Genomic DNA, 12239 nt, shown 5'->3' with positions numbered 1-12239 from the left:
CAAGGCATTCAGCTGCATGAGTACGACAGTATCATTTACAAAGCGTTTTTCATTTGAGCACCTTTGTCAGTAAAACTCACCATCTTTCTAAGCAGACACAATAACTTCAAATTATACATATAAAATATACAATTACTTCAAATTTCCAGTTAGTAAAACTTCTCCATGGTGAAACTAATATAGTTTTAAATGTGATACACCAAAAAAACATTTCATTGAAGACAGAATCCATACATCCTAGCCTTGTATCTACAGACCAAGATTTTTATAGCAATGATTTGGCAAAATGTGCAGCATTCCAAATTACACAATGCTTTTCTCTGTATCCAGCCAGATCTTCAAGTCTCTTCTCATATTCTCCATGTCAGAGCATATATCTTTTCAAAATGTGATACTATCCAAAGATACACGTGGATACCGGAGAATACTGTTCAATGCTTTTTCTCTAATACATGTGGGTCTACGTCTAGCAGTCTTTTTTCTCAGTGGCAGCCTTCCAAGTTCTCACGTAAGATGTTCAGAAAGAATTTCAAATTACCATTTACATGGTTTCCATTAAATGAACTCTCCAAACTCATTTGGCTTATGATTTTTTCCACTTTGTGGAATTGTATCTTCTAAAATATCATAAGTTTGCGGCTGGGACTGTATCTTTTGCATAAAACAAATGGAATCAAGATACAATCACTTGAATAACTGGTTGCTACATCTGGGTTCAGCATCTTCTCAGCTATAAAGAATCTTTTTCATCCTGTGCCACAAGCAATCCTTTGAAATGATGAACTGTATTTTAGGACAGAACTCATTATTTTAATAGCATTTACGTTCTTCTGTTTCCTTGCAGACCTTTATGCCCATTGCTGTAACCTCTGAGGGCTGTCTTTTAAAACCAATAGCAATAGCAAAAATTTCTTAATGGGATTTTGGAGAGCTTCTAACACTTCAGAGTGAAAACTGCATTTGGGATAGAATTAAAGATCTAGATTAAAATAATCTGAGGAGTCCAGAGGATTGTGGAGTTTGTGTGAGCTTGGGAATTCACAATGAGGTTTTGGGTGCAGAGGTGGTTTCACAGATTTGAACTGTGACACTGCAATCCATGCAGAATCCAAAGGCTCTGCCAGGCACTGCGTGTGTGTACAACAATGGCAGAACACAAACATCAGTTTTAACCTAAACACTGTATCTTAAACAGTGAAGAGAATGCTTCCCGTGAACACCACATATATGTGTATGCAAATATACATATCAACCAGGTCTGCAATTAACCATTATTACATGGTATCACTGGCTCTTTGCGGACAATTTTCACGGAATTTTATAGCACGTGTTTTAGAAACCAGCAACAGCCTTTAGTTATTGTAAACATACCTTTCCAAATTCTACTTAAAATCAGTCTTGCTGTGTTCTGTTACAGGAGATAAGAGATTTGCAGAACCTGGCTGTATGCTATGGCCATACTGTGCTGGAAATCAACAGCGTGCCAGCTCACAAAACCCTGTACTTTGTAACAACTGCATAAAAGTATGCTAAAAACTGAGAAACACCTTACGAAACATTAGCCAAATTACAAAAGATGTTTTAGTAACTGGGGGTTCTTATCCTGGTGGAAAATGAGCTAGTCACATTATTACCACAGAAGGAAGGTCAATGACCCAGGCCTCCACATGGTCAAAAATATCTGACATCATGTAACAGTAAGAAATTAATGGCTTGCCAGCACCTCAACTTCTTCACATCAGAATGCATAAAGATGCAGAGTATCAGAGGTGGTACTGTTCCCAAGAAAGCAGCAGGCAACCCACTGGCCGCTGCTGTTTGTGACTTTAATAATTTATCCTTTAAAAATACTTGAACGAAATTTTGTACTCAACAAATTCATACATTACTAGGGAAGCCGCCTAAGTGTAACTACAAGCAGAATCTGACCTAGTCTTTATACAATGCCAGTAAAACCAAGGGACTATATTTTAACTATTATTTGCTATTGCTCAGTTTACCATTCCATTCATCTTTTGAAGATCAGAGAACTACTATAGATCACATCAATTATTTAGCCAGCTGTAGCTCCTTCAGATCTTCCAAAAAAGCACAGGATCTGCAAAGAAACAGGTAAAAATCTCTGCCCCAGGACTTCTGTTAGAATCCACTAAGGCTTTCTCAGATGAAATTGAAAAAATTTTTATTTCCCATACTGCAACAAAGGCAGGTTGATGAACCCAAGTTCTTCTTTTCTTCTTCCTGTTTCCAAAATGCTTTATCACGAAGAAACCAGTATGACTCCATTCCTCTTTCTAATTCCTGATATCTATTTGCCTGACTTGTTATTAGAAAGCACGAACTCAGTCAGAGATTTCAAACTTTTCTCAAGTTTCATGCGGCCAGTTTGCATGCCTACAACCAAAATGTTTAGTCAACTCAGGTGACTGTTGCACCTGTCCACCTGGTGGAAGATATTTTGGGGTAATATGCTTTCTGCAAAGCTGTAGTGAAGTTATTGTGAATTCCCTAGTATTGTTGTCTCTTATGCAGGATGCATATGATAAGTTCTTCATGGTCCATTGAGCTGATCATGGGATTCTTCCTCCCCGAACTGTAGAACCTACTCCTCTCCCAGGGAACACAGGGAGCCTTATAGGAAGCACAATTCAATTTTCAGATCTTGAACAGTTTAGCTCCAAGAGATTATGGTTAGTAGCTCAATGAAAAGCTTCACAGGCTTTAGCCTCTGTCCCAGTTGGCCAATTTAGACTGAAACTCCATAAGCTTGGGTTAGAAGACAACATGTGTTAGGGCCTTCCCCTACGAAGAACCAAGCTAACAAAGGACTATAGATAACCTTAAATACTTTCCATGCCCACTTATAAAATAGTTACACTTAACACTTACCTTTTGTACGCAACCCAGAAAGGCTTAACATACCGAGACTTAATGGTGGCTTAGTCAACAAGCCTGCACATGGAATAAGAGTACCCAAACATCACTGGGTGGGCTACTCAGCCCTTGGCTCCAGGCATAGAGGAGAAAGCAGAACCGTGCTTCTGCTTTCTGTCTCCTTGGGGAGACGCAGGGAATGGGCAGAGACTTGACTTTACCCCCAGCTATTCACTGTTCATAATAGTTGAATCAGTGTAGGAAGCAAGGAGAAAATAATTTATGGCTGATGTGAAGAATAGTAAGCTACTAGCCCTCAGGAGCAGTCCGAGAGATGACTCAGAGGCATATCTCACAATGACTCTCAAGGCTACTCCTTGAATAATACAATTTATACAACACCTCTTGCTTAGCGCCATGCCTAAAGGCAAAAAACAGCCTTTAATGTTTAAAAAAAAGTTGAAATCTTGAGACAGCAGATGCCATACATGTAGAAGCTACTGTTATTTTAATCTTACAGACATTGTACTACTTCCATTTTCACAGATGCAGCTCAGCCACGTGATTTACCTCAAGAACATTCTCTTGGTTGGGGTCCAAAATGAACTCAAAGGTCTCATTCCACACAGGATTCACATCGTTATTGAAATGTTTCGTTCTCTTCCTGCAATCAGGGGCTGACGGGATGAACAGCTCCACATAGGGATCTGGAGTGTCAACTACAGAGCAAAACCGATGTTCAAGTTAAATAAAACTCAAGTTTGGGTTGTAATAATCAACACAATTATGTGAAACCACAGATCACCTCATCGTCTATGACAGAAAAATATTCAACTATATAAATTAAATGAATATAATGACATGAATGATAAAATTATATTAACAATCTCCCAAAAAGAAACAGACCATTATGCTTTTAAGAGGGGAGGAGAAAAGCCTTCAACAAACAGAATGGCACTGGGACCGATTCAAGTTTATTGGAAATATGTATACTTCTACTAGGCAGTGGTAATTATTTTTAAAAGCTCTTACCCCTTCCTCTCTTTCTAGCCTTTAATTACTTTGGCTTGTGTCACAGAAGTAAGTATTCCACAACAAACAAGCAGCTTGGTATACAGTTTTGGATCCTCTTTCACCTTTGCTGGTTTGGCAATCATAAAGGAAATCAGTCAAGCCACTTATGTACTGCTAAACACAGCATAAGGAGACCTGTTCAAATCTGAAGCCACTGCAATCACCAGAGCTTTGTGGACGTCACCACAGAATCAAGATCTTATTTACACAGTATATTTGAATAACAATCGCACAGAACACTAACTGAAAGTATAGAAACGTATGCCAACTATAGCTAATCAGAATTATCAGTGGCAGAAAAATATATGCTGACAAAACGTATCTGATATGTCTAATAATAGCCATTCCTGAGGGCAAAGAATGCATTGTTGGCAGCCCTAAAAATCCTACCTTTCCAACCAGTTAAAGCATGTAATTTTTTTATGTCCAACGAGATTTTTTTTCTGTCGAATTGGGCCAAGGCTGATGTAGTCCTTTACAGATTTCTCTAAAACATTGCTCAGATGCTTCACAGGAAAGCATGGGAAGTTATTTCTGTGGTTTTGGTGAAAGCCACCTGCTCTGCTGCGGAAAAACATGCACATCTTTCCAGCACCCTCTCTTCAAAGTCTTTCCTCTGCTTTAGCAAAACAATTTCAAGCAAATAGAATACCCACCTTAAACAAGAATCCTTGCCTTAAAGGTTTCTTTTTGAAAGAGATTAAAACCCATTACTAGGTAAAACAGGTCTGAACATTCCTCCTTGTATGCGCTTTAAGTGTACACACTTTAAGTCTAAAGATACTTTTTTCAACAAAGCCAAATGTTTTTAGAGACTCTTGGATTTCAATTAAACGTTATCACTGAGATCACTGAGGCCCAGAACCACATAGTCATTTCAGCTGGGAGAAGGAGGAAAAGAGCAAAACAAAATGTTTGATACTTTCAAATGGGAATCAATTGTCTTTTGGAAAAAAAAACAACCAAACAACCAAAAAAAAGGCTTTTTGAAACGACTCAGGAGGTTCTGTATGTGTACCAGGGCAGAACGGAATGAAAACTCAAAACATTTGGGCTCCCGGCAATTCTAGTGGGAAACATCAGCCAGACCTAACGCACCTTTTGATGCCATTGCCAAACATAAAACATACTGAACTTATCCACGAAGTGCTTCAAGTATCTCTGGAGTCGCAGAATAACATGCAAGGGTCATGCTTTCAATTAAGTATTCCTCTGCTAGGGAACCTTTAGGGACAGTAAACAAACCTAGTCTTAGACTCAGGCTCCCTCACTTAAAATTTCATATGTAAATAGACTTTGTGATTCAAAGATTTCACTGTGTGAGAATTTCCTTGGACTGCTACAACACTTCCCAGAACTTCTCAGGGAGTTTTACACAGTGTTATATCTGTGGGGCTTAGCTAATTGCTATGACTTGGCAGGTCACACTGCTACCTGTGTAATTAGGAAGCAGCCATTTAAAGTTGGGTATCAGTGTGGAAAGCCTTTAAATAGCAATCTTTATTAGCTTCTAAATATTTATATCTGATCTTGTCTCTTATTTGAAGTCGGGGAACAGGGGGATCAACCCCCAAGTGTTTTTTAAATGTTTTCTCACTAGCAGATGTAACTAATTGCCAACTTTTACTGAATACATTAGCTCCCTTGAATTACTATCCAAAATTGTGCCAGAAAGAAGGGAATCAAGGCCCCTTGAAACTAAACAGCAAAATATCTAACGAAATCAGCAATGACAAGATGTCATCTGGCAAGTTTGGACATGGAGCACTACTTTGGCAATAAACTCTACAGACTTGCTCTGTCAAGAGACTGAACTTGCCTACAAAAGCTTGGTTTTTAACCAAAATACTGGTGCTGAACAGTGTTCTGGGCAAAAAGTCAATGCTTTCCTTTCCATTCAATTTTTTATGTGATTATGTGATCAGCTCTAAGTTACAAAACTCTAATTTTTTCTTTTAAACACAAACAGTAAATGGCTTCCTATCTGTATTCAAAATCCTGAAGCATGTGGAAACACCATACCACTGCACAGCTGGCACACAGATGCCATTACTAACTTCCTACCAGACAGACTCCAAATAGGTGTTGAAACAGAAACTAAACCCAAGGCACAGAACAACTAAACTTAGAAAAATCAGTCTTCGTGATCAGTATTGCCAAGCCGCCTCCTCACTCCCTGCCTTTATTATCTTTTTTAACCCGAGGCAAAGACTTAATAATCTGTCCTTTCATGTTTTAAAGTTTATTTTGTGCTATTTTCAATTAAGAAAATGAAAATCTAGTCTTTTATAACTTCCTTCTTCAGATGAAGAGGAAAAATACTAGAAGACTGTGTACTCCGATTAAGATACTGCATTAAGCTATAATATAGTAATCAAAATCTTACTCCTTATAGGTTGGGGACCAAAAACCAGCTACCAGCAAACTGGCAAGTAACACAAAAGTATTCACTTAATGTATTTCAAAACATTAAAGTTATCAAATGCAGATAAAACAGACAGAGTGTGTATCCTTTTGCATGGATGTATTTATTCCTGTTTGTGTTTTTGCTAGTTGATTTGCCAGGTATGTTTTAAAAAAAAAAAAAAAAATCTGAAAATGTAAGTGAAAAGTAGCTTGATCACTGCTGTTATCTGTATTTTGATTTTAAAAGGAAGCATCTTTATGAAATGGCTTATGGGTCAAAAGCTGATGTTTTGCGAGTACAATCAATACAAGAGAATTATCTATGTAGAGACAATGCTGTCATGGAACTGCTTTTTTATTTTAGCAGCCTACTTGAAATAGCAACCATGGGCTTTTCAAAAGAAGCAATGTGTAAGAATATGTACTTCTTCCTCGGGACACTTCTGAAGAAAACGAAGTTTCTACACAGCTCAGCTAGGCTCCAGGCTATTCTTTGCGCAAGCATTCTCGCATGACTCCTCCATAATTTGTGGGCTAGCTATCTGCAGCGCATCTCAACTTTTTAACGTAGGCAAAGTTTGGAAGGTTTGCAAATGGAAAACTTGGAAGGTTTGCAAATGGACACATGCACTACCATAAGACAGTAACTATATGGGATGATTCCATATTCCTCTCTTCCTGGCACTCTTTGACTATTTACAGTAAGTGCCTCAACATGTGCATGCAACTAAAATGTCATACTTCTCCCAGTGTCACAGAGCTTCATACATAATGACACAGATAACGCTCTGGAATAGAGGGACCAGACTCCATTAGTATTTCTCAGGAAAAAATGAATATGAACTGACAATTAAGTACAAGTGTGTCTAAAACCCCACCTTTACGCTAAAAATAAAATTAAGAGTTTCAGCATTGATGTCAATGGAACTAACAGAGGGTCCTGCAATTAGCAGCTTATAGCTAGATGAATTACAAATGTAATTAACAAAACGTTCATAATAATCCTGTTGTAAGATTTACAGCATCCACCAAATCTCCAGGGGTTGAAGACAGATATCCAATAACATCAGCATCTAAAGTGTTGATTTTTAAACACATTGACTTAAGAAATGGCTGAGAGGTAGGAAGTAAGGATTTAATGACTTTTCCTCATTTGATTTATCTCCTGGTTAAGTAATTGCTATAGAATTCTATGTGTAAATTACATTATGAATCATGAAGTGAAACACACAATGGACAGTAATTAGGATCAATAATTTTCACATTAAAAATGAGTAATGCTTTAAGCAATCTATTAAAGAAACCTGTTAAATTTTCTACAATGACTGGAAACCATTTGATCTTATGTTACTAATTTGGTGAGATGACTGTCATCAGGCCCCCATATTAATATAATTAATATTTCAGACATATAATTTATATTTCAGTCATTCCAATTTCAATAATTTCAATAGCATAATGGACATAAAGAAACTATAGAAAGCCTGTTTGAATATAAAATACCAAGGATGAAGCCACTACCATCATACATTAAAGTTTATCTCATTTTTCCATCAAAAGTTGAAAGAAATACAAAGTTCTTAAAGTATTCCAAAATCTGGTTTGCTACAAAAGAATTCTGCACCATAAGAATTTGTCCTTTTTTTCCACATGAGCATGTCATAAACATTTGTGACCATAATGGATGTTAAATAAAAGTATATTAACTTTCATTTCAGTTAATATATGCATCACCATTATAGAAAGTAAATCTGGGTCCAGATTTTTTGGACCTGTGATCTCCAGATACCATGTTTATGCAATTACAGGAATATTCCAGCAAGTACATGGCAGAACTTCCTTAAAGAACTATTTTAGTTTGGTTCATTGGAGTTTTCTGCCTTCTGGCTAGCCAACATCCTCCATCATTAAGTGCAACCCCATTCATAAAATCTTACTAAGTCCTGAATGACCATCTTTGTCTACTTTCACCATTTTTTTGGCTTATTACACTACAGTAAAACTTGATTAGCATGAAGTTACGTGCAGCTGAGCCATCTGACTGAGGCCAAGCTAATAACAGGAATTGCTGGACTACCTCCTTCTCCTCCAAGGGGAAGGAAGCTAAAAAATGCCAGCTGTGCCTTATGCACAAGCAGTTCTGGCTGAGGAAGGGAGCTTGAGCAGGCTATGCAGCACATACTCGCTGCTGTCTGGCTGCAGGGCTCCTCTGAATTTTATGGAAGTTATTAAACCTACCGTTTCCCTACAGAAACCTGAAGCAGGGGGCACGAAGGTACCTTCAATGGGTTGAACACTAACTAGTATCGATCACAGTAAACCAGCATAGCATGAGCTCCATTTTCTTCTTCCTAGGCCAGAAACATAATTTTGATGTGTGTTTAAAAATAATGACTGAATTTTTATTCAAATAGTGATTTTTATGGGGCTCACTGGACAATATGCTTCATAGTGGCATGGAAACACAACTGGATCTCTCTGCCACAGTCAGGTGAAAATGTAATGAATTTTGAAATCATGTTTTTTCCCAGTTTAATGCGGTTTTCCAGTTTTACAAAAGGGAATTCTTAAAAACAGTACTTATCAATAATTGTCACATATCAATAATTCCCAAATAACTAATGTTTTCCAAACAACATATTAACAAATAGATCAATTATTAGGTTTGGCTTACCCTCGCTTTGCTGCACGTTAGTGAAAGGACAGACTAACACAAGGGCCTAAAAAAAGATATCTCCTGTGTTCAGGAGAACATAGGCACCAATAATTGATTAATTAATTCAGTATCAGACAGGCAAGGAGGAATAGAAAAAAGGCAGAGCCACAAGGTTCCCCATAGAGCAGCCAGCAACGCTACCTGGCTGCGTGACGGGATGGAGGGGATGGTTAACAGTCTGATTAGGCTGCTGGGTGCTCAGGGTAAGACATTGGCTTGGTGTACCCTCCCTGCCAATTCACAGGCAACAAATAAGTATGTAGAGTCTCTGTTGCAGAGGCTGGCGGTGTGATTTTGGAAACCAAGAAGTTCTTCTCCTGCCTGAAGAGGTGGAACCCGGGAATGCCAGGAGCAGAACTGGCTGTGTCAGGCTGCCACATATAAATGCATCATGTCACTCTCTTAGGTAATCTTTGCATTAAAAAGTACTGCAACTGCACAATCACAAGCCCTCCATTCAATACCATAAAACATTGCAGCACCTAACAGCAACAAGGCCGAACTTTTGATATGTCTTTTTAGATACATTCCGAATTTCCATTTTCAAAGGGGACTGTAGCTGAGTCCACTATAAATTCAGGCCTCCCATACATTCGGAGAAAATACTTATGAGAGTCTTCAAACAGACGAATTCATAGTCTAGCAGTAATACAGATGCTAGACTAAGAGTCTGGAGACATGCCAGAAGGCCACAGGGAACCTAAAATATCCATGAGTACACAGAGAGATTACCAGTAAGGGGTCCCAAAGAGGAGGTGATAGGTTATTTGCTGCCTGTGTTTAAGGTACTACAGGGAACACCAGGGATTTTGGCCTTCATATTCAAGAGGGATTTTGCAAAGCGGATGATGCAGTGTGAGATTTCATGAGCGGAAGGTGACTACAAGTGAAGCAGGGCAGCTCCCAAAGCAGCAGCTATGCTATGAGAAATCCTGTGATTGGGTAACACATTTATTAGACATTATTAGTGCCTTGTATTACAGTGCTTTTCATCTCTGGCGTTACTTAAGTGAAGGAAAGAACTGAACTTCCAGCACAGGCTGTGCACTACCACACAGTTTACTGGGGTGGGACACCACTAGTAGTTTCACTGATCCAGCCTTGAAAGGAAAAAAAAAAAAAAAACCCAAACAAGTCAGCTGAACCCTTCAGTAGGTTCAAAGCGAATTTGTAGAAGTAGCAAGACCAAAAAAATATTCACTTCTTTAGGTTATCTGTACAGTTCCCTTTACAGACAGACAGCAGTGAAAAGTGACTAAAACATTAGCTTGCAATAGCCCAGAGAAAAATCTGGTTTTCTAGTAGTGTGCCAGAATCTAAGGGGTTTTGTTTTGTTTTGTTTTAATTAATTGAAATGGCTAGTTCTTAAGAGCTTTTTCAGTGTTAAACTAGCAAAACGTTCACTCTGCCAACAAAGACACAAGCAGGAGAGAAGGAACAGGCGGTGTGGCTGCCTAGTTCAGCTATGATTGTGGGTCCATGGTAATGCCAGATCTGGGCAGTGATAATTCGGTCTAGAGTAGGTTTATGCATATCATCACATTCCAGGTAAATTACTCAAAATCCACAATATGACTTTTATTCCAGATTTATGTTAGCTGATGGAGTATAGATTATTCCTAGTCTGGCATAAAGTCTGCTAATACAAATTTAAACTGGCAATGTTTTCTGAACACGCAGAACAAGTTTACACTGGATCTGTGTTTGGTATCATGAGGCTTCAGAGGTTTTGGTCCTCTACCAGCAGCCCTAGAGCTTGATTTATTGTATTGCTGAAGTGCAGCCTCCAGGCCTTTGAGTGAGAAGAGGCTCTTCCCTCGACTTTTTAATTCAGACAACTGTCAGGAGCATTTTAAAAACCTGGAGCTGTCCTAACCAGGCAGAGCTGTAGCTATGTATAGGCTCAGGCTGGCTACATAAACATCACATCTTAGTAAAACCATCATCATTGCTACTGCAATCAGTTACAGAAAACTCAAAAATAAAGTGACACCTGTGAATTGAGTCTGCCCCAACCTCACTGCTCAGTCAGGTTATTACAGGAATTTCACTTACCTGACTGAAGAATGGATTATGAAGCACTTAGTCAGAACAGCATATGCACACCAATGTTAACAGGTCCATAAAGGGAAAGGGATGATTGTGCATCTGAGTTAATCTGTCCAACTAAGCATGGCACAACCTAGCATTAAGCAGACACTTCCTGTATTGCAACTGTCCTATAACACTGTTGGCCGGATGCTTTGGTAGAGCATAGTTTTTAGTGGCAGGCGTTACAAAAGTGTTCCTTTCCATAGTGATGAAGATGAAATGATTTTTTTTTTCCTCCCCTTCAGAACACATTCAGTCACAAATATAGAAATTAGCACATTTATTTATGCATAAGAACTTTTCTTTGGTATAGACTGATACATGGGACAGTCAGCAACCTGCAAAATGCAAGTAACCAGAGCATGCCCCAAATCACACTTTTAAAAATCCATTTTCAAAACAAATTAAAAGTATTCTTCATGCAGTAGATAGCAACCCGCAGAACTCCTTATCAAAGGAGCTGTGGATGAGAAGACTTATGTAGATTCAAGGAAAACCAGTGAAGTTTATGGAAGAGAAACTCAGTGAGGGCTACTAATTACATCAGAAGCACATCCAGCTCAGACAGTCCCTTACTGAAGACAGCTTAGTACTTGGAGAGGATCAGAGGAAAGTATCATGTGCTTACCCTGTTCGTGCTTTTCCTTTGCATCTGACTATGACTGATGTTCTTCCTGATTCTCCCTTAGGATCAGGCATTAGCCCAACCCTAACACAACTTCAAAGCCCTCCCCAGGAAGTGGGATGAAAAGAGGAAAAAGGAGGAGGAAAAAGGAGGAGGAAAAAGAAAAAAAGAAATCAAATTATTACAGAGGACAAATGGAACAGAAGAAGGGAGACCCCTCCTAAATGGAAGGAGTGAAAAGCTCAAACTGGAGACACAGTGGTGTCCACAACTCCCTGCAGGAGAGCCCCACCACGAAGTTCTGCCTGGATACATGACAGCACATGAAACAGAACAGTTGCCAGTCACCATCAAGCTCCCTTCTCCTGGGGCTGGAGTTCATCACAGCATGGCAAGGGCACGGAGACAAGGAGGTCCTCCAACCAGAATATCAGGCAAGATGGATCCTTGGTC

The 12239-nt window shown here is 38.9% G+C and overlaps 1 protein-coding gene across 1 annotated transcript in view; it reads right to left on the bottom strand.

Moving 5' to 3' along the window:
- PLA2G4A (phospholipase A2 group IVA) overlaps nucleotides 1-12239 on the bottom strand; it is an 85866-nt gene that overhangs the window by 41279 nt on the left and 32348 nt on the right. Inside the window, exon 5 of the mRNA XM_087733616.1 lies at nucleotides 3445-3593. Coding sequence (XP_087589742.1) covers nucleotides 3445-3593 — 149 coding nt within the window. The remainder of the gene's footprint in view (nucleotides 1-3444; nucleotides 3594-12239) is intronic.

This window comes from Nipponia nippon, unplaced genomic scaffold (genome assembly GCF_047370975.1).
Source record: "Nipponia nippon isolate SJK-2023a ecotype South Korea unplaced genomic scaffold, ASM4737097v1 scaffold_5, whole genome shotgun sequence".
Taxonomy (NCBI): Eukaryota; Metazoa; Chordata; class Aves; order Pelecaniformes; family Threskiornithidae; genus Nipponia; species Nipponia nippon.
This window is presented reverse-complemented; position numbering and strand designations above follow the sequence as displayed.